Genomic DNA, 25,163 nt, shown 5'->3' with positions numbered 1-25,163 from the left:
CTGGACACCCACAACCATTGTCTCAGAGGACTGTGCTTCCTAAAAATAAATTTCCCTGCCCCGTCCTCCAGCCCATGGCTGGAACTGCTCTCTGGCGTGGTGCCCAAGGTGTTTCACATTTGTTAAGCTCCCCAGTTGCTTCCAAGTCTCCCAAACATGCAGGACATCTGCCTGAAAAAGACTGATCTGGAGCCTAATTTGATCTTCCACCCCTTTCAGGATGAGTGTTGTTATCCCCATTCTACAGATGAGGAGACTGAGGCTCAAGAAGTGACATGAGCTGCTGGGGGTCACACAGACATCAGTAGCAGAGCCGAGTTTTGACTTAAGAACTGCTCTCGAAGCCTACGTTGTTCCTGGACCCAGGAGGTTGCCTGGCGCAGGTAAGATCTCACTCTGTGTCTGGCAACTACATGAATGAATGAATGAAATCAAATGAATGCGCGCCAGCTGCTCTAAAAGGAGATTCAAGAAAGACTCTAATGAATGCTAATTCCTACTGGTAGCAGCCTCACTGGATTTCGTTTAAAACCCCTTGCCGGGTTAAACAAAATCAACCAGAAGAGCAAAGGGCACGATGAAAATTACCAAGGTCAAAAGACAGAGGACTTCCAGCTTCTCCATGTTTGCCCTTGTTTCTTTCTCTCTCCCTCCCTCCCCATCCCTTTCCTCCTGCATTAATGTATCCGTTCATCTCCTCTATCTCTTCATCGCCTGTATTTATTATCATTTAAAAATAAAAGATCTCTGAGGTGGGGGGGGAAACCCCTCTGAGCTGAGCAGGTAAGGAGGTGAGCCAGCCCCTGGCTGTGCCCTCCAGCTCTGGGAAAAGGGGACCGTCATGTTTCCCTCACTGCCCCAAGGCTGTAATTCTGGCCAACACTGGACAGTGAACCCACATGTATTCCAGCCCCTAGCATGCATGTTCTCCCCCGTTTCTGTCCTCCAGCCCCGAAATGAACACCCCACGGAGCCGGAGCACGAGATCTGACCCACTGTGCTTAGGACTAATATTTAAAATGCAGAATGGCTGTGGAGGGCTCCTGCTCCCAAGCCTTGTCGTGCAGTAAAAAGATATAAACAGAATAAATTACCTCTCCAGCTCGGATTATGAGAATACCCATCTCCTGACCAGAATTTTAAGTCCTGCCTCCCTTGTCGCGCTGCACCCGGCTGATTTATGGAAACCCAAGCACTTCTCTGCATATTTCTCCTGTTCAGCCAAGTGACCGAGTTTACCCTTCCTATGCCATTAGCGTTATTAACACCTGGGCAACCGATCATTGCAAATGGGCCATTTCTGTGATGAACGGAAACCTCTTCCGCGGCTTCTCTGGGGCCTCGCCGCCTCTGGCCTCCTCTTTCTGCATTGCATGCCAGGGCTGGGGACCCACCCCAGCACCTGCTGATGGGCTCCAGGGGGACTTTGGGGAGGAAATCTCTCACCCCTGCAGGTGTCCATGGCTTTCAGGCAAGCGCGCAGGAAATGACACCATGACTTGTTTTTTATGCCTCAGAGAATGTTCCAGATGAGGGCAATGCCCCACCCCCCAAGTGAGCAGGGAAAGAAACTGAGGCTCAGAGATGGCAAGAGACTAGCCTGAGTTCCCATCAAGAGTTTATGGCAGAGCTGGGACCTGAATTCACATCTTCTAGCCCCTTGTTACTCAAAGTGTGGTCCGTGGACCAGCAGCAGCAGCAGCAGCACCTGGGAGCTGGGTGGAAATGCGGCATCTCAGGCCCCACCCCAGAACTTCAGAACCAGAGAGGGCACAAGCCCCAGGAGACTGGGGCACGCATTCAGTTTTTTGAAGCGTTCACTTAGAATCACCAGATTCTCCATGATCCCTTTTTCACTGGAGGAAAACCTGATGGTGTATATTCTCTTTGCTCAGAAGCAGCAAAGACTCCACTTCCACACTCATACCCAGTGAAAATGAAGCAGCTGGTCAAACCAGTGTCGCCCACAGGAACCCCTGGAGCAGTCTGTTCACTGCTTCCTGCATTATAACCTCTCAGCCCATGTTTTGTCTGTGTCCCCATCTCCAGGCTGTTAGCAACTTGAGACCAGAAAGTGTGTGTGATTGATTCCAGCCACTCAAACTCTCTGAGCCTTAGTTTTGCCATCTATAAAAAGGACACAATAAGGTCTACCTTCATGGGACTGCCTTGGCAGTCTAGTGGTTAAGTCTCTGTGCTTCCAATGCAGTGTGCATGGGTTAGATCCCTGGTTGGGGAAGATCCTACATGATGCAAGGCACGGCTAGGAAAAAAAATGATATAATGTCTAGTCATCACAAGGGTTTCCCAATAATAAAATGATAATAAAAAATAAAGAAACGAACTTTCCAAAGGTTTCCAAAAATATTTTGAGAATTGTGGAACAAGTACAAATTTCCAGAGGAACTCTTTCAAGGACAACACAATTTAAAAAAATAAATTATATGTGCCCGTGTTCAATCACATCCAACTCTTTGCAACCCCATGGGCTGTAGCCCGCCAGGCTCCTCTGTCCATGGGATTTCCGAGGGAAGGCTGCTGGAGTGGGTTGCCATTTCCTTCTCCAGGGGATCTTCCCCACCCAGGGATGGAACCCGCGTCTCCTACGTCTTCTGCATTGTCAGGTGGCTTCTTTACCACTGAGCCACCTGGGAAGCCCATATGGAATATTATTCAGCCATAAAAAGGAATGAAGGGCTGGTACATGCTAACACATGGGTGAACTTTGAAAACTAGGTGCTAAGTAGAGAAGCCATTCACAGAATCCCACATATGGTCTGATTCCTTTGATACCAAATGTCCAGAACAAGTAAATTGTAGAGACAGAAAGCAGATTGCTGATTGCCAGGGGTTGGACAGAATAGAGGTATGGACAGTGGCTACTTCGTGGGGACAGGGTGTCCTTTCAGGGTGACAAAAAATGTCTTGGAACTGGGTGGAGGAGGTGCTTTCACAACACTGTGAAGGTAACAAATGCCTCTGAATTGTTCACTTTAAAAGGGTTAGTTTATGTTATGGTTCATCTCATGTTAAAAGTATGTGGGGGAAAGAACACCATTTATCTGGGCACCTACAGAACATGCCAACCTCACTAAAAAAGAAATTCTGGAAGCTGGGACTTCCTTGGTGGCCCAGTGGCTAAGACTCTGCACTCCCAATGCAGGCGGCCCAGGTTCGATCCCTGGTCAGGGAACTAGATCCTGCATGCCACACTAAGAACTGGCATAGCCAGATAACATTTCAAAAAGAAAAGAAATCCTGTTGCCCAGCAGAGAACTTGGGGACCTGTGCTCATACCTGCTGCAGATGCTCAGGCAGTAGCCGCTTCTCACCAGCAGAAATTGCAGGATGAAGACTCTGCCTCCCAGGCCTTTTGGGGGTCCCTGTGATCAAAACCACCATCATTGTCGGGTGCTGCCACACTATTATTTCACCAACAGGACACCGACCCACAGGAGGAACTGGTGCCTGCTGCCTCCTCAGTAACTCACTGCCTTTTCAGTTATTTCTCAGCCCTTCTGATTGTTTGAGAGCGAATCTCTGGTGCTAGCTTGCTTATGCCGGCAGGCTTGGAGTCTCAGCACAACAGAAGCTGGCTATGAGGTAATGGCATCATTTTGCTTTTCCTTTTATTTACTGCGACATAGATCTAATTCCGGGAAGTGATACTGTTTCTCCATTTATAGTAGTGATAACATTCTCTTTCTAAACAGCGTTTAAGGTTTCAAGAAGCATGTGAATTAGGTAATAGTAAAGATGATGCATAAGTCCAGCACAACCCTCGTTGGCAATATGGGTTTGGGGATGATATTTCAGGAATGTGTGCATTCAGAGAGAACTGATCCCTACAGACCCATTCCAGGTCACTGGAGACTTCTCCATTTTTATTTCTTTAATTGCTTATCTATTTATTTTTTGGCCGCATCGCGAGGCATGTGGGATCTTAGTTCCCAAACCAGGGACCAAATCTGTGCCTGCTGCTGTGGAAGCCCAGAGTCTTAACCGTTCAGCCCCATATGATTTTCAGTTTGGGACTAGTTTCGATGTGGCTGTGCTGTGTGACTATGATTTGATTCCTCACCCTCTTTGGACCTCAGCCTCCTCATCTGGAAAGTGGGGGTGGGAGGTGGAACGAAGCCCCTGAAGTCAATTTGTCCAGACGTCTGGAAGGCAGACTACCTGCCTCCCTGAATCTTCTTTTCATTCATTCATTCGGTTATCAGAAAATATATGTTGAAATAACATGCACTGGGCAGCCTCCTGGGCCCTGGGTTACAGATGTGAACAAGACAGATTTGCTACCAGCCCTCACTGAGCTGACATTTTACTGGGGGAGACGGACAGCAACCAGGAGAAAATAATTGGTAGTTTCGAATAGTGGTAGGAGAAGAGGGTGGTGAGACTAACTGGCTGTTAAAACAGGCAGTCAGAAGGCTTCCCTGGCAGTCCAGCGGTTAAGACTCCACACTTCCAATACAGGGGGCATGGGTTTGATCCCTGTTTGGAGAAATAAAATCCCACATGCTGCATGGGAGAAAAAAAATTAACATTACCTTTGATGAAAATTAAAAATAATAATAATCTTTTAAAAGGCAGTCAGGCTAGGTTTGGTTGAGACAAGCGGGGTACTTGGGTGAAAATGTAGTGGGCATGCAGACCCAAAACTCAGGAATCAAGATAAACAGTATTTCATATAATATTTTGAAAACTCAAAACTAATGCAAAGCAATCCATAATGAACAGAATGGTAAACTTTTAAATAAAGACAGGGTCTGACAGATCTGTCATTCGGGTGAGGTGAGACGGCCAAGCGCAAGGTAAGATCCTATCTTTATGTAAAAATGTTACTATTTTATTCACCAGGAATGTGTTTTACATGTATTTTTCATTTTAGAGTTGTTTCATTACAATCTTTTTTCTTATTTCTGAGGGTTTTTTCCTGTTTTTAAAATTTAAGTTTCGTGGCACCCGTTATATTTTGCTCCAAAAGTTAGTGCCTCCCTCACCTCTCCCTCGTCCTGGCCCTGAGTGTCAGGCGGTGGGTCAGGAGGGCCCCCTGAGGACGTGATGCCAGAGTCCAGATGAGAAGTTGCTGACTTGGCTGGGATCTGGAAAAGTGTGACAGGCAAAGGGAAGAACACAGACAGCAGCCCTGCGACAGAATCAAGCTTGGTGAGTTCTAGAAAGAGAAAAAGCTGCAGTGTGGTGAGTCTAGGGGAGAGACCTCAAAGGTCTGCAAAACCAGACGATACAGGGCCTGGTGGGCCTAGGTGAGGGGTCAGCCCTTTATCTGAAACGCAGCCAGGGGTAGGGAAGAGTTTCAGCAGCAGGAGCAAGACTCTGCCTTGGACTTAAGACTATTCTGGGGACTTCCCTGGTGGTCCAGTGGTGAAGAATCACCTCCCAGTGCAGGAGACACAGGTTCGATCCCTGTTCAGGAAGCTAAGATCCCAGATACCACAGAGCAACTAAGCCCCTGTACCACAACTACTGAGCCTTCGCGCCAAAACTAGAGAGGCCTGCTCGCTGCAATGAAGACCCAGCACAGCCAAAAAAAAAGATTTTTTTTAAAATTTTTAAAAGACTATTCCGGCTGCTAGTGTGGAATAGATTGGGGATGGGAGTCAGGGCAGGCCAGCGGGGAGGGTGCTAGTCACCCAGGCAAGGGTGTTCAGTCCTCTGTGCTGGTTGTTGCGTGTTGTTGCCTTGCAAGGGGTGCTTTTCTTCTTTACTTCGCAGGAGAAGAATTTTGAGGCCAGAGAGGTTAATTCATCTGCCCCAGGGTCCTAGCTTCTAAGAGGCGGAGGTGGGTTTTGAACCCAGGTCTTCAAATATCCAGCCTGGCCCAATCTCCACCCACCTTACCACCTCAGAAGAAAGGGTTAGGTCCTGTAACTTCAGGCAAGCCTCAGTTTCCCTCACATGTAACATGAGACGAGTTACAGCCCCGAATTCCTGGGGTGGAGGCATCCAGGAAATTGAAACACCAAGCGTTCAGTAAGTTTTACCTTAAAAGGAGGAAAAAAAAAATTCTTTCCCACCACTTTCTCTCCCCCACCTCCTTCTCTCTTTCTCTCTCTGTTGGTTCTCCCCTAAAAGGAGAAACTTTGGTATTTGTTCTTCAAACATTTATTTTTTAAGTTTTTTTTTTTTTTTTGAAGGGAAGTATTGGTGAAGGTAATCAGTTTTCGGACTTAAGATAAAAAATCGCAGCAAAGGGTCGACTTGACTCTTTATAATTAATGGGGCGGCTTGTAATAGGATTCTCCTGCCTGTGGCGCTCCCAGGAAACACCTTTTTACATAAGATATTGCCCACGCCGGAGTGGCAGCAGAGTGATTTATGGGGTTCCTTGCTCCAGAAAACCTCTCCTGGGGTTGCCCAGGCAGTGGAATTTATCAGGGAATTTGGAAGCCAGGCAAGAAACCTGCCCGTGACATTTTTGGTGGAGTTTAAAAAGCACAAACATTGGGGAAGGGAGAAGCCAATGGGACGGGGCCAGGGAAAGAGGGCCCACTGAGGTTGGGTTTTCCACCAACAGAGCCTGAGATGGGAGTTCCTGGCACGTGACATATCAAGGGAGCCCTCAGAGCAAAAGCAGGGCGGGGGGCAGGAGGTGAACAGGAGGAGGGGAGGGTGCCGGTGGAGTCAGGGCTCAGCCCGATTGCAGGGGGCTCTCTGCTCTGTGGATGGGACCACAGAGATGCTCTTACCTTGAGGTTGCAAGAGGGGCTGGCTTTTCTAGCCCTCCCACACCTCTCTGGACACAAAGCCTCCCATCAGCTGTTCCTGGGATATGGGGTAGCTGTCGGCCCCCAGCAACCATCACTCCCACTATGAGCCACTTCCATCTTTCCATGCCCCTGCCATGCCTGGGGTCGGCTCTGGGGTAAAAACACCTCCTTTGCCAGCTAAAGGCTGGATTTCTGCCCTCTGTACCACCTTGGCTCACGGCTGGAGTGGGGTGGAGTGGAGGATTAGATGGAGGTGGGCCTCTGGAGCCAGGGGTTCTAAAGTCCACCTGATGCAGGGACAGGGGGTACCTTGGCCAACAGAACCCGCAGGGAACCCAGGGCACTCCCCCCTTGCCCCGGAGTGCGTCCGGCTGGGATGGGGACCCGCGTGTATCTCAGTAGGTACACACTGACCCAGTGCTCACTGCTCTCCATGCAGCCCTAGACCAACACAGAAAATCTGCTCCCGGGACCCTCATCGTAGGCTCCCTGTTTTCCAAACCAAGTGGCCCAGGAGGGCAGAGGCGATAGCAAGAGTCTCTCAGCCCCAGTGCCCACTCTGCTGGATCAGGTCATAACCACCATCACCTCAGCTTCAACCATCTACGCCCCTCTCTCTCCGTGTCCCCACCCTGCCCTGGGCATTCCTTGGGTGTCAACCAGGAAGGGCCACACACCAAGGTAACGGAAGTGTGTTATCCAGACAGGGTCAACAGACCCCTCGGCATCTTATCTCCAGCTCGCCGAGACCAGGAGAGGAGTAAACAGCAGCTGACAAGTCTCCCAGGGGTGCAGCCAAGGACGGGAGCCCGACTGGGAGACAGAGCACCTGGGATGGAGACGGGCCCTGCCAACTCACCTGGTTGTGGAGATGGTCTCTGGCTGAAGCAACCTCAGGGGGCTTCAGGGAAGAGGCTGCCCTCACACTGGGCTTCGAAGAATGTGTGGGATTTAGAAGCGTAAGGGCATGGCAGGCAGGGAACAGGGCTCGAGCACAGGAAAGGAGATGGGAGAGCCGTTGTGGTTAGAGGCACAAGCCCAGATGTTTACACAGCAGGTTTCCCATTTGGCTGTGTGACTTGGAATAAGTGCTAGACGGTTCTGCGCCTCGGTTTCCTCATTTGCAAAAATGAAGGTAATAACAGCATCTACAACGTGGGGTATTGTGGGGTTAAATAAAATGACTGGGGGTGAGAGGTAGGCTCAAGAAGCAGGGGATGTATGTATGTTGTTTCGTTGCTAAGTCATGTCCGACTCTTTGCAACCCCATGCACTATAGCCCACCAGGCTCCTCTGTTCATGACATTTCCCAGACAAGAATACTGGAGTGAGTTGCCATTTCCTTCTCCAGGGGACCTTCCCAACCCAGGGATCGAACCTGCATTTCCTGCATTGGTAGGCAGATTCTTTACCAGTGAGTAACCAGGGAAGCCCAGATACATGTATACTTACGGCTGATTCAGGTTGTTGTGCAGGAGAAATCAACACAACCTTGTAAAGCAATTATCCTCCAATTAAAAATAAAATAAATGAAATGACTGCTAAGACCCCTAGCACACAGTACAATACAATACACACAAGCTCAACACAAGAATAAATGCTAATTCCTCCACACCCCTCATCGTTGGGGGAGGAATGCTCAGAAGATGGTAAAAACTAGCAATGACTGAAAGACTACTTATGCTGAGTTCTCATAATAATCTGCACACAACCTATTGTACAGATTAGAACACTGAGGCACTAAACAAGAGCATCATTTACTCAAGGTCACCAGGATAGTGAGTAGGAAAACTTTCAGGCTCAAGCCTGGCTCTGGGGCATTCAGTGTCTCTTCTGGTAACTCACAAGGACATAAGTCTGCGTCCTGGAGGCTTCTGGAGGGACATCCTGGCAACCAAAGTCAATGTCTGTGATCAAAGGGAAGGGGAAGCCAAGGCAGAAGGAGGCCACTGCCGCTCTCAAATCCTCCTCTTGAGAAACGGAGGAGACACCTGGTGGAGGGAGCAGTCTGGCCCAAGGAAAGGAGGTGGGAAGCCGCAAGTGGGCCTCTTCCAGCACAGAGGGGCAGCCTGAAGCCCAGAGAGGGGAAGGCACTTGCCCAGGGTCACACAGTCATGACGCAGCCCCAACAGGGAGCTGGATTCTGCCTTGAGCTGTGATGCAGGGTGGCCCCCACACTGAGCTTTGTTTCCTGCAGCACTGGGATGGGTCAGATAGGGCTCTCCCCATGCCAAGACCTCATGGGGCCATCTGTCTCTGGGACTTCAGCACACCGTAGCAGGCTGGAGCCAAGGAAGACCCTGGGACAGGTCTCACCTGCCTGGAGGCTCTGCCTTCCCACTGGAGACGCTTTGCTGCCCCCTGGTGGCTGCAAAGGATTCTGATTTCCTCTGTTTTCAAAGAGCTCCCTTTCCAGGGCCGGCTGGAGCCCATTTCCAGAATCTCCCTCTTTGTGACCCTCCCTCTTTGTGACCCTCAGGTGTGTTCAGACCCACCCGGAGGCCATACCTCCTTCTCCAATGGCCCGCCACGCAAAAAAAAAAAAAAAGGGTGGAAATCCAAGAAATACAGAGTCATGTTGAAAAATCACCGGATTTGAAGCGGGCTGGTCTACATTGCAGCCTTTGTGCCCTTAATCGAGGTATATCACCTTCTCAAGTCTCAGTGTCCCCATCTGTAGAACAGGGATGATAATAATGGTTTCTAATCCATGATGCCTTTGTGAATGTTAAAAAGGACAAGGAATAGAAGGTTCTTAGAAGTCCTGGCACATGACAAGTATTTTGTAAAGATTGATGAAGGGACTTCTCTGGTGGTTCGGTGGTTAAGAACCCACCTGCCGATACAGGGGACACGGGTTCGATCCTGGTCTGGGAACTAAGATCCCAAATGCCTCGGGACAACTAAGCCCATGCGCTACAACTAATGAGCCCACGGGCTCCAGAGCCCGCGCTCCTCAACAAGAGAAGCCACTGCAATGAGAAGCCCATGCACAGCAACGAAGACACAGTGCAGCCAAAAGTAAATGAATAAAATATTTTTTAAAAAAGATTGGTGGAGTTGTCCTCACTGACCCAGGGCTGAGAAGTGACAGAATGTTCCCTCCCCTTCCTGAGTAGGTCCCCTAGGTAGTGGAAGCCTGGTAAGGAACTCAGCATGGCCAGATTCCCTTAGAAACCCGAGTTTTGAATTCTTGGCTTTATTGCCCAAGCTGTAGGATATGAAAAGAGTCACTTTATCAGAGCACTGACATCAAGGTTGCTGTGTGCCTTCCCTGAGTCCACAGAGGTTAAAAAAAAAATGGACCTGCTGGAGTTACAGACTCAACTCAGAAAGGGTTTATTGGCCAGAGCTGCAGGGAAGCCAAAGGGACAAGTTCAGGTGGGCTTCCTGCAGGAGGCTGCCAGCACAGCAGCACAGGGCGTCTTCTACTGCCTTCCATGAGCCCAGAGGCCCCTCAACCAGCTATATGGGTGTCCAGGAGCCTCTTGGGGATCGCTGGAACCCAGCCAGCCCTCCCAAACCAGGAGCCCTTAATCCTGGCCAAGCTGGGCTTTCAGAGCCTGTAGCTCTCCACTATCGATGCTGTTGCCTCCGCACACGATGACCACGACTGGGGCTGGGGAAGGGCACAGGTGGCCCTCAGCCTGGAGCTTCCCCAGGAGGCCTGAGTAGATGGCAGCTAAGGCTGCCCCGCAGGCAGGCTCCACCAGTGTTCGCTCATCATCTGCCCAGAGAGGGGGATTGGGGTGGAGGGGAGGAAAGGGAGGGAAAACCAGTTAGTGCTCAGCAGGCTCTGGGCAATGCAGTTCCATGAAGCCAGCCATCCAGGCATCCATCTCACAACCTATCATTTGTCTGACCCTCTGTCCATCCATCAATCTGACCATCTATCCCTCCATCCATCTGCCTTTCATCCCTCCATCCATCCATCATTAGACTGTCTGTCTGTCCATCTATCAGTGTATCTATCCATCATTGTATCATCCATCCATCCATCCATTCATCCATCATTTGACTGTCCATCCATCAATGTATCCATTAATCAATGTGTCCACCCATCCATCCATCCATTTCTATGTCATTTGTCAATCCACTGCCCATCAATCCATCCAACCAGCCAGCCACCCATCTACCTATTCATTATCCACCTTTCCACTCACTCATACATTCATCCATTCATTCAACAAATATTTATTGAGCACCCCCTCCCTGCCAGGCCCTGGGGAACACAACAGTGAGCAAGACATACCAACCCCCACCCTCATAGAGTTCACAGTCTAGTGATGCAGGTGAATAAGCATCTGGCACTTGTAAGAATGGTGGACTGGTACACAGGAAGTCTTCAGCCCCAGTGGGGTGGGGTGGGAAATCAGAGGAGGCTTCCTGGAGGAGGTGCCATGATGGGCTGAGTAGCCCTTTAGTTACATGAAACCAACAGGCAGCAGGGCCAGGATGGGCAGCCAGAGGGAAGAAGAGTATGTACAGAAATCTGGAGGCTAGAGACAGGACACACTTCTTCACCCCCACCCCTTCCATCCACTCAGTGTACACTTACTGCATGATTACTATATACCCAGCCCTGTGATAGGCACTGAGGATATGGACAAGAGAAAACACACTCTCTTCAAGGGGTCCACGGACCTCATAGGTTTCCAAGCCCAGGTGGAGGGCACTGCTCACTCACCCAGGAATCGCTGCACAGCACTCACGGCTTCAGCATCCTCCACCACCTCAGAGAAGATCCTAAACTCTTTTGTACACTCCAGGGCCCGTGCAGCCACTGTCCTGGCCCCCAGGCTCTTGGCTAGACTGCAGGAGCAGGCCATTGGGGCAGGGAAGGCAGGGGTGTGGAGAAGAATTGGGGAATCAGGTCTCCTCCCTGAACAGCCCCAGCCGTCCCCAGCCCCAGGCACCCCTCCCATCCTGCTGTGGGCCCAGGACTCAGCATTTTAAGAGTCTAGAGCAGTGCCTGAGTCAGGGAAAGCACTCAAAAATTATGTGTCCCATGAATGGCTGATGAGCACATATCCCTCTGACTCTACAACCATGACTGTGCTGTTCTTGCATAGACCCCAGAAAGCCAAGCCTAGAAAATGATTCTTTCATTGTATTCATTCATAACCACTTTTCGTGTCTATACTATAGCTGTATTTATTGACTATTTACAGGGTGCTGGATGCATGAATTTTCCTGGGGGGTCTTTTGTTTGTTTTATTTTTCGGTCGCACCATACAGCCTGGCACATGGGAATCTTAGATCCCTGACCCGGGATTGAATCCGCACCCCTGGAGTGGAAGCACAGAGTTGTAACCACTGGGCCACCAGGGAAGTCCCCAGGATTTTCTGTTTTAAGTCTTACAATCTCCCTTGGGAGTTAGAAATGTATGAGTCCCATTTTATAGGTCAGGAAACTGAAGTTCAGAGAGGTTGAGCAACTTGCTCAAGAACACACAGCTAGTCAACAGCTGAATGTGGATTCAAAGTCAGGCAGTCTGGCTCCAGAGTCCATGTTCTTTACCTCTGTGCTTGGGATGGCCTACCTGCTGGTATTTTCCTGAGCTGGGCAGTGTTTCAGGGCCAGGAGAGCTTTTGCTGAGCTCATCAGAACTGACGCTGGGACCTAAGTGCCCCACAGCATGGACTCTGGTGCCAGGCTGCCTGGTTTCAAGCCTAGGTTCTAAACTAGCTGTGTGACCTTGGGAAAGTCACTTTGCCTCTCTGAGCCTCAGTTTCCTCATCTGAAAAACGGAGATAATAATAATAGCTGGGGGTACTTCCCTGGCAATCCAGTGGTTAAGAATCTGAGCTTCCTCTGCAGGGGACATGGGTTCAGCTCCCGGTTGGGCAACTAAGATCCCACATGCTGCAAGGCCAAAATAAGATGAAGAAGAATTGCTGGTGCACGAGGTTGTTGTGGAGAATGAGTTAAAGCATTTCCAGTGCTTAGAAGAGAGCCTTCCAGACAGTGAGTTCTATAAAAGTGTTAGTCGCGATTATGGTTATAGCTCTTATCCAGAACCAAGTCTGGGAGCAGAGACAACAGTGAATAAGGAAACACAAGGATAAGGAAATAAATACCCACTATAGGAAGATGAGGGAGAGAGAGAGGAAAACCTCCAACAACAGCGTTGAGGGGAGACTCTCTCTGGGGCAGAGAAACCAACCAGAAGAAGAAGATGGAACCCCAGCACTTCCGGGCAGAGGACACAGCCTGTGCGAAAGCGTGGAGGGCAGAAAGTGCCCAGCCCATTCAAGGGACAGGAAGACAGGCCAGTGGCTGGAGTGGAGTGCAGAGGGGTCTGATTCCAGCCTGAGAGCCTAGGGAACGTGCTGATGGGTTTAAGTACGGAATGAAAAATTCCTACAGATCAGTCATGCAGGACTAAGGAGACCCCATGGAGGGACTTCCCTGGTGATCCAGTGGTTAAGACTCTGCCCTTCCAATGCAAGGGGCATGGGTTCCATTCCTGCTCAGGGAACTAAAGTCCTGCATACCGTATGGCACAGCCCCCAAAAAAGAAAATAAAAATTAAAAGATAATTAAATGCTTAAGGACTTCACTAGCATTGCAGTGCACTTCCACTGCAGAAGGCACACGTTCTATCCCTGGTCAGGGAAATAAGATCCCGCTTACCATGTGGTGCAGCTAAAAAAAAATTTTTTTTAATTAAAAAAAATAAAAGGAGACTCCCTTGAGTGCCCCCACCCTCACTAATTGGGACTGAGAAGCCCCAGGACAGCCCAGCACCCCACAAATGCCCCCAGCCCACGCCTACCTAGTGATGCCGGGAAGCGTCACCAGCTTGCCTGCCTTGATGGCCGCGTTGAAGCAGTGTGCCCCTTGGGTCTCCATGGCGATTATGGGCACGTGTTGCCAGCCCACCTCTGCCAGACCAGCTGACACCCCGGCCAGGAGACCTCCACCCCCGACTGCCAGCACCAGGGCACCCGGTGGGGTCCCCAGCGCTGCCTTCAGCTCCCGTACCAGGCTCACATGGCCTTCCCTGTGGGACGAGGGAGTGGGAGAGGTGGCAGGACTGAGGGCGGGCCCGGTCCCCAAGGCTCACAGGGACACAACCCTCCACAGTGCCAGCCCCCGCCCCATCCACGGCAAGGGGAGGGGAGACCCTGCCACACTTAGTTCACTCAGCTTCCATCCACTCAGTTCATTCCTTCACTCATTCTTTCTCCCCTTCGTCGGCCTCCCAGGCACTTTCTCAATCCATTTCATCCATCCCATAACTTTGGAAAGAGGCAGCATTTGTGTGTCTGCTTAAGAGCTGACCAGCATGGGAATTCCCTGGTGGTCTAGTAGTTAAAACTCCTCGCTTCCACTGTAAGAGCCATGGGTTCGATTCCTGGTCTGGGAACTAAGATCCTGCATGCCAAATGGTATGGCCAAAAATGAAAGGGCAGACCACTGTATCACTTGGAATCAGGCCAACTCACGTCCTGGGTCTGGGACCCAAGGTCTCCACCACTTACTAGCTGTGTGGTCTCGGGCAAGTTTCTTGACCCCTCCAGGCCTCAGTTTCCTCACCTGTGAAATGGGCATAAAAAAATCTCTCTCTCTTGGGGAAGACTAAATGGATTAAATGTGTCCCAAAGTACACACTTAATCAAGGGGATTTATTCCTAGCATTTCAATCTTATACATGTGGAAACTGAGGCACAGGGTGCTAAGATGCTTTGCAGGGTCATACAACTCAGGAATGGCAGAGGTGGGGTCTGGACCTCCGTGTGCCTGACTTCCAAGCCTCTTCTCCTCTCTGGAGCTCAATTTTCCCTTCTGTCCAGTGGAGGACCCTGACTCAATGAGGGTCTCCCAGCACTGAGCTCCATAGGGGAAGGGACACCAGCCTTACCATATCAAGGGGTGGTCAAACGGAGGGAGGTTCACCCAGCCGTCATTCTTGGCCAACTCTTGTGCCCTCAGATTGGCCTCTTCCCAGATCTAAAGAGAAACCAAGACCTTCAGAAGACAGGAATTAGACAGCTACAGAGGTTGGAGCAGTGCCTGAGGTCTCCTGGATGACTCCAGGGCCTGATGGACTGGGGAGAGCCCCAAGGGTGAGACCACAGCTGGTGTGGACCCAGCAGCCTCCTGGGACAACAGCAGAGCTTCCGCGTGGAGAAAAGGATGCCACGTGATTCCCACAAGTCAGATGGGACATGTTCAGCTGCCAGGCTGGATAAGAACGAAGCCCACCAGCCTGTGGTGCTGGGAAGAGGGGACTCCGAGCTCCCAGTGCAGGGAGTGTGGGTTCGATTCCTGGTCAGGAAACTAAAATCCCACATGTTGTGGGGGAAAACCTTAATAATTAATTAATTGCTAGCTCATTCTGTAAAGAATCTGCCTGCAATGAAAGAGACTTGGGTTCAGTTCCTGAGTTGGGAAAATCCCCTGGAGAAGGAAATGGCAACCCACTCCGGTATTCTTGCCTGGAGAATCCCCATGCACACAGGAGCCTGGCAGGCAAGGGATCGCAAGAGTTGAACATGACTCAGCTACTAAACCACCACCACCAATTATTAATTAATTAATGACAAAGCCTGTTTGAGACCCCAAGAACTATAGCCCACCAGGGTCCTCTGTCCATGGAATTCTTTAGGCAAGAATAATGGAGTGGGTTGTCATTTCCTTCTCCTAGGGATCTTCCCAACCCAGGGATCAAACCTGAGTCTCCTACATTGCAGGCAGTTTCTTTACCATCTGAGCCACAAGGGAAGCCCAATAATTAATTGTTAATTATTACTTAATTAAAGATAAAACCTGTTTTCTAGGGATGACAGCCAGCTAGATGGATGGATAGACTTTTTTTTCCTTCTTCCCAGGAAAGGAGAAGGGTTATATGTTAAGTCTGTTTCTTCGGTAACAAAGTGAGCCAGTGACGTCCTTGTCAGATGATATCCTTTCATATCAGGTGGACTCAAGAGTGGGGGATGATGCTATAGTGATCTTTACATTTTATTGTCTTATTGAATGGTAAAAATGTATAGTGAGTAATACCAAGGGTTAGTGAGGAGGAAGGGAGAGAGATGGAGTAGGAAATGGCAACCCGCTCCAGTATTGTTGCCTGGAAAATTCCATGGACAGAGGAGCCTGGTGGGCTACGGTCCATAGGGTTGCCAAGAGCTGGACGTGACTGAGCACACACACACACACACACACACACACACGGAGACAGATACTATCCTGATAATCACCAGCTTCCTGTTTCTCCTGGGTTCATACAGGAAACCTTCTCCAAGTGGAGAGAGACAAGTCGACAGATCTCAGCCCTTAATATACATCACGTCTCACTCAACCCTGAGCTCAGCCATCCTAAGGGATGACTAGGTCCCAGGCATAGTTCACTAAAAGGAAAAAGAGAGTCTCTCAGGGGCGAGGGAGGGGTTAAGGAGGAACAGCCCCTCCAGCTGCTTTGTCCTTCTTGGGGTCCTTACCTTTCCAGTCAGCTGAACTTCGGCCCCCTCCCCCTGCAGCCTCTTCACCACCTTCACAGAGGTGCCCTCGGGGAGCACAATGGTGGCTGGGATGCGCAGCTTCCGGGCGGCATAAGCAGCTGCGATGCCCGCATTACCCCCTGCGGAGGCAGTAGAAGAGGGTGCTATGGGCAGTTGCATTAGTCTATTGACACACTATTCTCCTGCCCGCCCCGCCTCCCATTTTCCTTTGGGAGTCACTCCTTCCCTAAGCTTATATGCCCCCCCCAATTGGCCCCAGAGGTGGACACGTGATCTAGGTGGAGCCAATCAGAGAACTCAATCACCTGAACCATGATTCATTCAGGGACGAGTGCATGATACAAGCTGGGCGTAAAAGACCAGTTCATAGATCGAGGAGACCACGGGGAGGGGGGTCCTCCCCTTTCACTACGGTTGGCAGGATGGTAGGAGGCAAGCCTAAAACTCCCGATGGCCATCAGGCAGTCTATATGAGAGAAGAGTTAGTGTAAAGGGAAGGCAAACCAAGAAAAGGAGAGATACAGAGGAGACCACCTGGGTCCAGCTGTGCCTGAAACCCATTATCCCAAGAATTCTTTGATTCTTGGAGTCTGTAATTTAAACCTGTATGAATTGGGTTTCCATCACTCTCTACCAGGAGGCTTGAATGATGGGAAGGGAGCAGGACATACAAAGCAGCTGTCTGCCATGACCTTGATAAGACTGGACCTTTAAGAAGAGGCTAAGCCCTGGACACCTCCTGCAGCTCCAACTCCTCCTCCACCACACCCAGCCCCCAAGGACCCTCACGAAGTAGAAAGGGGGCAGGCTCACCTGAGGAACACACCAGGTGTCTGCATCCCTTTTTGGCCACCTAGGAAGACAAGGAACGTGAGCAGGGGCTGACCCGAGCAGGTGTCCTGGAGCCCTGGGGGGGATGGAGTTAGACGCTCCTCATCGTATCCCACTCCAGTATTCTTGCTTGGAGAATTCTATGGACAGAGGAGCCTGGCGGGCTACAGTCCATGGGGTTGCAAAGAGTCTGAGCGACTAAGCGCAGTGCAGCATACCACATCATACTCCAACTCTCCCCATCCCTCATCCTGCCCACAGCACTCCCTTCCCAGCTCTACAACCTCACTCCTCCCCTCCTGCCCTCACCTCTTGGCAGAAATGCCCGATACCGCGGATCTTGAAGGAGCCCGCCGGCTGCACATTCTCATACTTGAGGAAGACAGGCATGCCAGCCACCTGGGACAGCGCCCAGCTCTCCAGCAGAGGCGTGACGATGTGGAAGGGCTCACCCTCGGCACATTCCTCCAGAGGGCTCTTCATCTCGGCAACCACCTGGAGGGCCTGCAGTAGGGCACGAGCGTCACAGCCCAGCCGGCTCCAGCCCAGAGTCCCTCTAACTAGGACCGGGGAGGGGGAGGGAGAAGCCCCTTGGCTTGGCTCCCTTCATTCCAGGTGGCTGCCAAGCTGTGAGGCTCCGGGCAAGTATCTACACCTCTCTGGGCCTCAGTCTGACCATCCTGATCAAGGAGATTTGTACTAAGGGTGCTTTTCTTCTGTTAATGTGGATGCTACAGCGCAGGAATGGAGAACATGGCCAATAGCGGTGATGAATGAATGAGATTGGGAGAATTCATGCAGTCATCATTCATTGATTCAAAAAAAAAAAAAAAACATTCCTGAGCACCTACTGTCTGCCAGGCAGTTTCAGGTTTCGGGACCAGGTGTGGACAGGTCAGAGGCAGCCCCATGTTTTAGTTGGGGAGACAGAATCAAAGAATTGCAACCTGGAGTGAGCTAGTGGGGAAGGTACTATTTTATCGAGGGTAGTCAGGAAAGACCCTCTCTCAGGAAAGAAACTTTAAAAAAAAAATTTGTATTAAGGGGGACTTCCCTGGTGGGACTCTGCACTTCCAATGTAGGGGACACAGGTTCTACCACTGGTTGGTGAACAAAGAGCCCGTATACCTCGGGGAAAAAAAATTAAAAACTTGTACTATGGAAAATTTAAACACAGCAAAAGTGTCAAGAAACATCGGATGTAGCCGCCACTCAGCTTCAACAGTCATCAGCTCATGCCTGGCTTGTTTGTTCCATATCTGTACCCATCCCCCTTCCTGTATTATTATTTTTTCTATCTTTATTATTATATTTTCCTCCCATATTATTTGATCTGTAAATATTTCAGCATGTAGCTATAAAATTAAAGAACTCTTTTTAAACATTGTAGCCACAGTTTCAGAGCAGTATACATTTGTCCAAACTCTTCAAATTCTAACCTTGAGTAAGCTATTTTTATTTCATGGAAATTAGACCTCAGTGATGTTCATTTTTAAAAATGTAATCACAATACCATTATCACATCTAAAAATATTAACAATCATTTCTTAACATCATCAAATATCTGCTAAGTGTTCAAAATTCCATTCGTCTCACTAAATGTGATTAATGGTCGGTTTTGCAGATCGTGACAGTTTAAGGTTTTTAACAGTTTGAATCGGGTTGCAGAAGGGAGCTGTGCATTTTGGTTGGTCGAGAGATAATTTAATTTCCTTTTGATCTGCAGCTTCTCAAAGTGGGAGGGCTTCCCTGGTGGCCAGTGGTAAAGAATCCGCCAGCTAATGCAGGAGACGTGGGTTCGATCCCTGGGTCAGGAATATCCCCTGGAGAAGGAAATGGCAACCCACTCCAGTATTCTTGCCTGGGAAATCCCATGGACAGAGGAGCCTGGCGGGCTACAGACCATGGGGTCGCAGAGTCAGACACGACTTAGCAACTAAACAACAACAAAGGGGAAACTTTGAGATGAACAAGGAGAGATAAGCAAGGGAAAAGCACTCCTGCAGAGGGAACAACAGATGGAACCACCGCTTGAGGGAGGTGAACTTGGAGTGTTCCTGGCGCTGATGAGACAAGGGATTGGGTAGAGGTGAGAGTATGAGGCAAGCAAAAACGTGCTTAGTCTTGTGAGAGCTGGACCCTAAAGAAGGCTGAGCACCAAAGCACTGATGCTTTAAATTGTGGTGCTGGAAAAGAGTCTTGAGAAATCCTTTGGACTGCAAGGAGATCAAACCAGTTTATCTTAAAGGAAATCAGCCCTGAATATTCATTGGAAGGACTGATGCTGAAGCTGAAGCTCCAATACTTTGGCCACCTGATGCAAAGAGCCGACACATTAGAGAAGAAAGACCCTGATGCTGGGAAAGATTGAAGGCAGGAGGAGAAGGGAGCGGCAGAGGATGAGATGGTTGGATGGCATCACTGACTCAATGGACATGAGTTTGAGCAAATTCTAGGAGATAATGGAGGACAGGGAGGCCTTGCGTGCTACTGTCCAAGGGGTCACAAAGAGTCAGGCAAGACCGAGGGGCTGAACAAGGAGAGGTGAGCAGGGATGTTGGGGAGGGCGTTCCAGTCCACAGTGAGGCGTTGGGATATTATTCTATTTCTACTTGCTATGGGAAGCCGCTGGGAGATTTGAAGCTAAGACGCAGGTGAGTGAGTGAGTGAGTGAATGAACCAGTGTGAAAGGGCAAGAAGCAGAGAGGGAGGAAATTAGAAGGGAGGGAAAGTAGAAGGGTTTTTTGTTGTGTTTTGTTTTGTTTTGTTTTTTAAGGAGCAAACGCTGTGTCCCTTTTGTTTTTCCTTTGGGAGGGAAAAGCGTTGGGCCGCCCCTTTGCAGTTCCACTACTTGCCACTAGGAGGAGCGCATCAACCTCCATCAGCTACCACCAGCTCAAAGCTTCTAGTCCACACTTACTAAGTCAGGGCTGGGCTCCCCGCATCAGAGGGTTCCAGGTCTCTTATCCCTGGATTTGACTCTGAGTCCTTGCTGGGATGGCCCTGAGATTCCCCAGGCAGAGAAAAGCCTGAAACACTTCCACCCAGCTCCATCCAGGAAAATTCATGGCACTGGGGGAGAGCAGCCTGTGGGCCACCCAACCAGCAGACCCAGCCCTGGCTTCACCTTGGTTCCAGAGCCCAAGAATTTGTGTTTTGAGGTCAATCAGAGGGTAAAGTTAGAAACTAGCTATGATGCCCTGGCTGTGTGACACAGGCAAGTATCTCAACCTCTCTGTGCCTGTTTTCCCTTCTAAAATGGGAATAATAACATCCGAACTCACAGGTTAGAGTGCAGGTTTAACCACTCCAGTATTCTTGCCTGGAGAATCCCATGAACAGAGGAGCCTGGCAGGCTACAGTCCATGGGGTCACAAAGAGTCAGATATGACTGAGCGGCCCAGCGCAATAATAATAACAGATATTCTTTGTTGAGTCCCTATTATGTGCCAGAAATTGGCTGAGTCTTTTGGAGGTGTCATCTCCTTGGGATCTTCTAACGATGCTAATATGCTCATCCTTACTCTAGAATGTTTACAAAGCCCGGACCTAGGAACTGGGGATACCATGGTGAACAAGATAGACATCTACTCTTGGAGGGGACTTTATAGTCTTATCAGGGGATAATGAAGATCCCACATGCCGCAACTAAGACCCGGTGCAGCCAAATAAATAAGTTAATTTAAAAAAATGTTTTTGAACCTGAGCCCTAAAAAAGTGAGACTGAACTAACCACACAACAAACTGGGAGAAGAACTTGGGCATCACAGGACCACTGTGAGGATTAAGCGAGGCCTTATATTAAATAGTAAAGACATCAACTCTGCCTCACGCATAATAACAGCTAATAGTTATATGGGAATTACTGTGAGTCGGGCACTATGCCAAGCACCTTATAATAATTACAACAAACCTGAGATAGGTTCAATTATTAACTCCACTTTATAGACAATGAAACTGAGGCTCAGAGAGGTTAAGTATTAATAACTGGCCCAAGGTCGCACAGCTAGAAATGGCATGGCCAGGATTCCAAGTCAGGCAGTACAAGTTGGCATCTGTGCCCTTCCCCGCCATGCTGCACTTTCTCTTTTATAGTAGCATTATTATGATGATGAAAGATGTGAGCATTTAGCACTTGACCGCTGGTTGTCTTTAGAAGCAAATGCTGCTGGTTCAGTCCTCAGGCTCCCCCCAGCCCTCTTGGTTAGACTGCCCAGAAAAGAACAGCAGGCATCAGTTAAATGAATGAGTCCCAAGTTGCCAACAGCCTTATCAAGCCCAGAGGCCCATGAGGGCACCTGCTACATCTATGTATTTGGATAAAGACCAGCTAACTGCCTTTTCCACCTCCTTTGTCCTTCAGCTTTTCTCCAGAGGCCACCCGCAACACTCTGCAGCCAAATCCTTGACGCCAGGGTTGGGAACCTCAGCGACCTCTTAGTTGCCACAATGCCCAGCCCCACCACCCTGGGAGCAGGGTGGGCTCCCCAGTCTTCAAGGTCCTGGGCCCCCAGCCTTCTGCTGCAAGTCAGACAGGCCGCAGGCACCCAGAGCTGAACCTATGGAAGGACTTCGGACAGCCTCACTCCCCCACTTACTGTCCAACGAGCTGGGACTTGGCTCCAGAACCTTCCAAACAAACCTCTACTCACATTCACAAATGCACGCAGAGTCCCAGGGCCCTACTTGGGGCCAGACCCACTTACCTTCCTTCCCAACAGTTCTCAGACCAGCTCAGGGCCAGTCCGCTGCCCACCAGCCTTCTTGGGCACCAGCTGTGCCAACTCCCTGCAGCCTCCTGTGGCCTTGGCCCCTCCCCTCGTGGTTAAAGGGATAGCTCTCCACTGGAGGAAAAAGGGGACAAGATCAGCCTTCACTGCTTCTCAGTTTGCTGTCCCAGACATGTGACGACCTGGCCCCATTTTACAGATTAAAAAAAAAACTGAGGCCCAGAAATGGGAATTCACTTGGCCAAGGCCACCCAGCCAGCAAGGGTCATCCTTTACCCCTCCCTCTGGATCACCTCTGCTGTGACACAGACACCTCCCAATCCAGTGCTTGTCCCAAATGCCAAGCCACTTCCCCTGGACCACCGTCAAGGTCAGCTTAGGTGTGAGAAAAGAAAACAAGGATAAAGAAACAATTATTATCTGTCACATGAGAAAGTCATGTTTCCTTCTGAAGTTCCTCCTCATCTCTGATATTTTATGCCCAACATTGGGACTCAAACAATTATTTATTGTTCAAATGAATAACTCTGACAATCAATTTATTCATTCCAAGAATATTTATCGGACACTGACTCTAGATCAAGCCCTGGGACCATTAGCCTCAAACAAGACAGCATGTCCCCTGCCCTCAAGAAGCCCCAAAGGGGGACTTCCCTGGTGGTCCAGTGGTTAAGAATCTGCCTTGCCATGCAGGGGACGTGGGTTCGATCCTGATCAGGGAAGTAAGTAGTCGCCTCATTGCAGCTACTAAGTCTGCGCACTCTGGAGCCAGTGTGCCACAGTTAGAGAGGCCTTGGACCGAAACCAAAGATCTGGCATAATGCAGCTAAGACCCGATGCAGCCAACAAAATAAGTAAGCCCCAGGGGACCGCTGAAGAGCAGTTGTGATCAGTGCTGTCAGATGTTGGCAGGAAGTGGGGAGGGCCAGGGCTGTGGGTGCCCAGAGCAGGGCCTCGCCTGGCCCCAGGAGGCTGGGAAGGCTTCCTGGAAGAGGTGACTCAGTGAAACCAGGAGTCAGGAACACAGAAAGCAAAAGTAAAGAACTAAAAAAATGGGGTGTTCCAGGAACAGATGTGCGCAGTAGGGCTGGTACCGAAAAGGCAAGGGCTGGAGAGGAAGTCCGTCTGGGGCTGGAGAGGCGGGCAGGGACCAGAGCCCACAGGATGCCCCTACCAGGGCAGGGTGTGGACCTCACCTGGGGCACTGCATTAGGCAGGGGAATGCCACGATCAGATTTCTGTTTTGTCTCTATTGCCATCTCATTGGGTGATTCTAAGCTGGTCACATCCATGGGGTGGTGGGTGGGAGGCGGGAAGGCTCAATTCCCCTGTATGTCAGACTGGACGTGAGGTCCAGGAAGCACGTGGCTGAGCTGCCCGGATTTGATGATTAACTCCCTGGCCCTTGGGGTCAAAGAGAACTGCTTGGTCATGATTCTTGATAAGGACTTTAGCAATTTCATTGCCTCCTCACACTACGCACACGCCATCCTTGTCAGATGTCCTGTCCTGGAAGGGGAACTGGGGACACGGAGGTGGTAAAACCTAATTTATGCCCTGAGGTGGCCCCCAGCCTGAGGGGAGAGGAAGATACCAATTCAGTGACAACCCTAACATCCCCTAAGAGGACACAGAACAGAAGATCCCCAAAGGGCAGCTGAGGGTGGGGTGTGACCAGGGAGGACTCCCTGGAGGAGGGGGCCTTAGCACACATGCTCAGACAAGAAGCATGACAGCCACATGTACTGCAGGTCCACTGTATGCCAGCCCTTCTGTGTCGACAAGAGATTCCCATAGGTTTTTGCTTGTTTTGTTTGTTTGGCTCCACTGCCTCTTCATCTGGGTGTGTGGACTTTCTAGTTGTGGTATAAGGGCTTAGTTCCCCTGCAGCATGTGGGGTCATAGTTCCCTCTCAAAGTTTATTTTAATAGTTGAGTATTTATATGCTCTGTGTGTGTGTGCATAAGATAATATCCAGAATTTTATGGATATTATTACTTAGAAAGAAGCTAAGACAGGTATTAAAGTTTTAAAATGGAGCTTGTTGTTTTAAAAAATATGAAGTAGTAGCAGTAAGTTTCTGGCATGAAGAGGCAATAACAATTAGAACACAGACCTTGAAGCCAGGCTCTAGTACAAATACCAGCTTCCCACTTACTGGCTGTGTAACTTTGGGTAAGTTGCTTAATTTCTCTGTGCCTTGTTTTCTCAAGTGTTGTTACTGTTCAGTCGCTAAGCCATGTCTGACTCTTTGTGATCCCACGGACTGCAGCACACCAGGATTCCCTGTCCTTCACTCTCTCCTAGAGTTTGCTCCAACACATGTCCATTGAGTCAGTGACGTCATCCAACCATCTCATCCTCTGTTGTCCCCTTCTCCTCCCAACCTCAATATTTCCCAGCATCAGGGTTTTTTCTTATGAGTTGGCTCTTCGAATCAGGTGGCCAGAGTATGGGAGCTTCAGCTTCAATGACAGTCCTTCCAATGAATATTCAGGGTTGAGTTCCTTTAGGATTGACTGGTTTAATCTCCTTGCAGTCCAAGGGACTCTCAAGAGTCTTCTCCAGCAATATGAAGGCATCAGTTCTTCAGTGCTCAGCCTTCTTTATGGTCCAACTCTCACATCCATACATGACTACTGGAAAAACCATAACTTTGACCTTTGTTGGCAAAGCAATGTCTCTGATTTTCAATACACTGTCTAGTTTTGTCATAGCTTTTCTTCTAAGGAGAGAGGGTCTTTTAATTTCATGGCCGCAGTCGCCATCCGAAGTGATTTTGGAGCCCAAGAAAATAAAATTTGTCACTGTTTCCATTTTTCCCCATCTATTTTCCATGAAGTCATGGGACTGGCTGCCATGATCTTCGTTTTTTGAATGCTGAGTTTTAAGCCAGTTTTTCCACTCTTCTCTTTCACTTTCATCAAGAGGCTCTTTAGTTCCTCTTCGCTTTCTGCCATCAGAGTGGTATCCTCTGCATGTCTGAGGTTGTTGATATTTTGAGGTGTGGGTCGGCAGCGGCCTGCTGTGGGGACAGGGACACTGGCCACAGCAGTCCTGGAAGGTTTGTGTTGGCATAAGTCCTTTTGGAGGTCGCCTTTAGCCCTACCATAGAGCCTGTAGATTCCAGGACCCGGCCAAACAACAACAGGGAGGGAGCCCAGCCCCACCCATCAGCAGACAGTTGGATTAAAGATGTACTGAGCAGGGCCCTGCTTACCAGAGCAAGACCCAGTATTCTCAAATGTGGGGTGAGGATTAAACACAACTTCCTATGTGGAGTTGATGTGAAGATCAAAAGAGTTAACAAATGTGAAATATTGAGAACAGTAGCAGGATTTCCCTGGTGGTCCAGTGGCTAAGACTTGGTGCTTCCAATGCTGGGGGCCTGGGGTTC

The 25,163-nt window shown here is 49.7% G+C and overlaps 1 protein-coding gene and 1 non-coding gene across 2 annotated transcripts; one reads left to right on the top strand and one right to left on the bottom strand.

Moving 5' to 3' along the window:
* Positions 1-3,120: 3,120 nt before the first annotated feature.
* Positions 3,121-3,193, top strand: TRNAG-CCC. The gene has a single exon. It is a non-coding gene; the product is annotated as a tRNA-Gly (tRNA).
* A 6,851-nt stretch (positions 3,194-10,044) lies between these two features.
* On the bottom strand, positions 10,045-21,850 carry SDSL (serine dehydratase like). Its single transcript, XM_027566681.1, has 8 exons — positions 21,743-21,850; positions 17,346-17,540; positions 17,019-17,058; positions 16,185-16,324; positions 14,603-14,691; positions 13,514-13,741; positions 11,422-11,546; positions 10,045-10,461 (listed from the first exon to the last, which is right to left on the bottom strand). Exons 2-8 carry the CDS (start codon positions 17,517-17,519, stop codon positions 10,268-10,270), a joined length of 990 nt encoding a protein of 329 aa, XP_027422482.1. The 5' UTR covers positions 17,520-17,540; positions 21,743-21,850; the 3' UTR covers positions 10,045-10,267.
* Between the last annotated feature and the right edge of the window lie 3,313 nt (positions 21,851-25,163).

This window comes from Bos indicus x Bos taurus, chromosome 17 (genome assembly GCF_003369695.1).
Source record: "Bos indicus x Bos taurus breed Angus x Brahman F1 hybrid chromosome 17, Bos_hybrid_MaternalHap_v2.0, whole genome shotgun sequence".
Classification (NCBI taxonomy): Eukaryota; Metazoa; Chordata; class Mammalia; order Artiodactyla; family Bovidae; genus Bos; species Bos indicus x Bos taurus.
The sequence above is the reverse complement of the archived record's forward strand: the minus strand, read 5'-3'. Positions and strand labels throughout refer to the sequence as shown.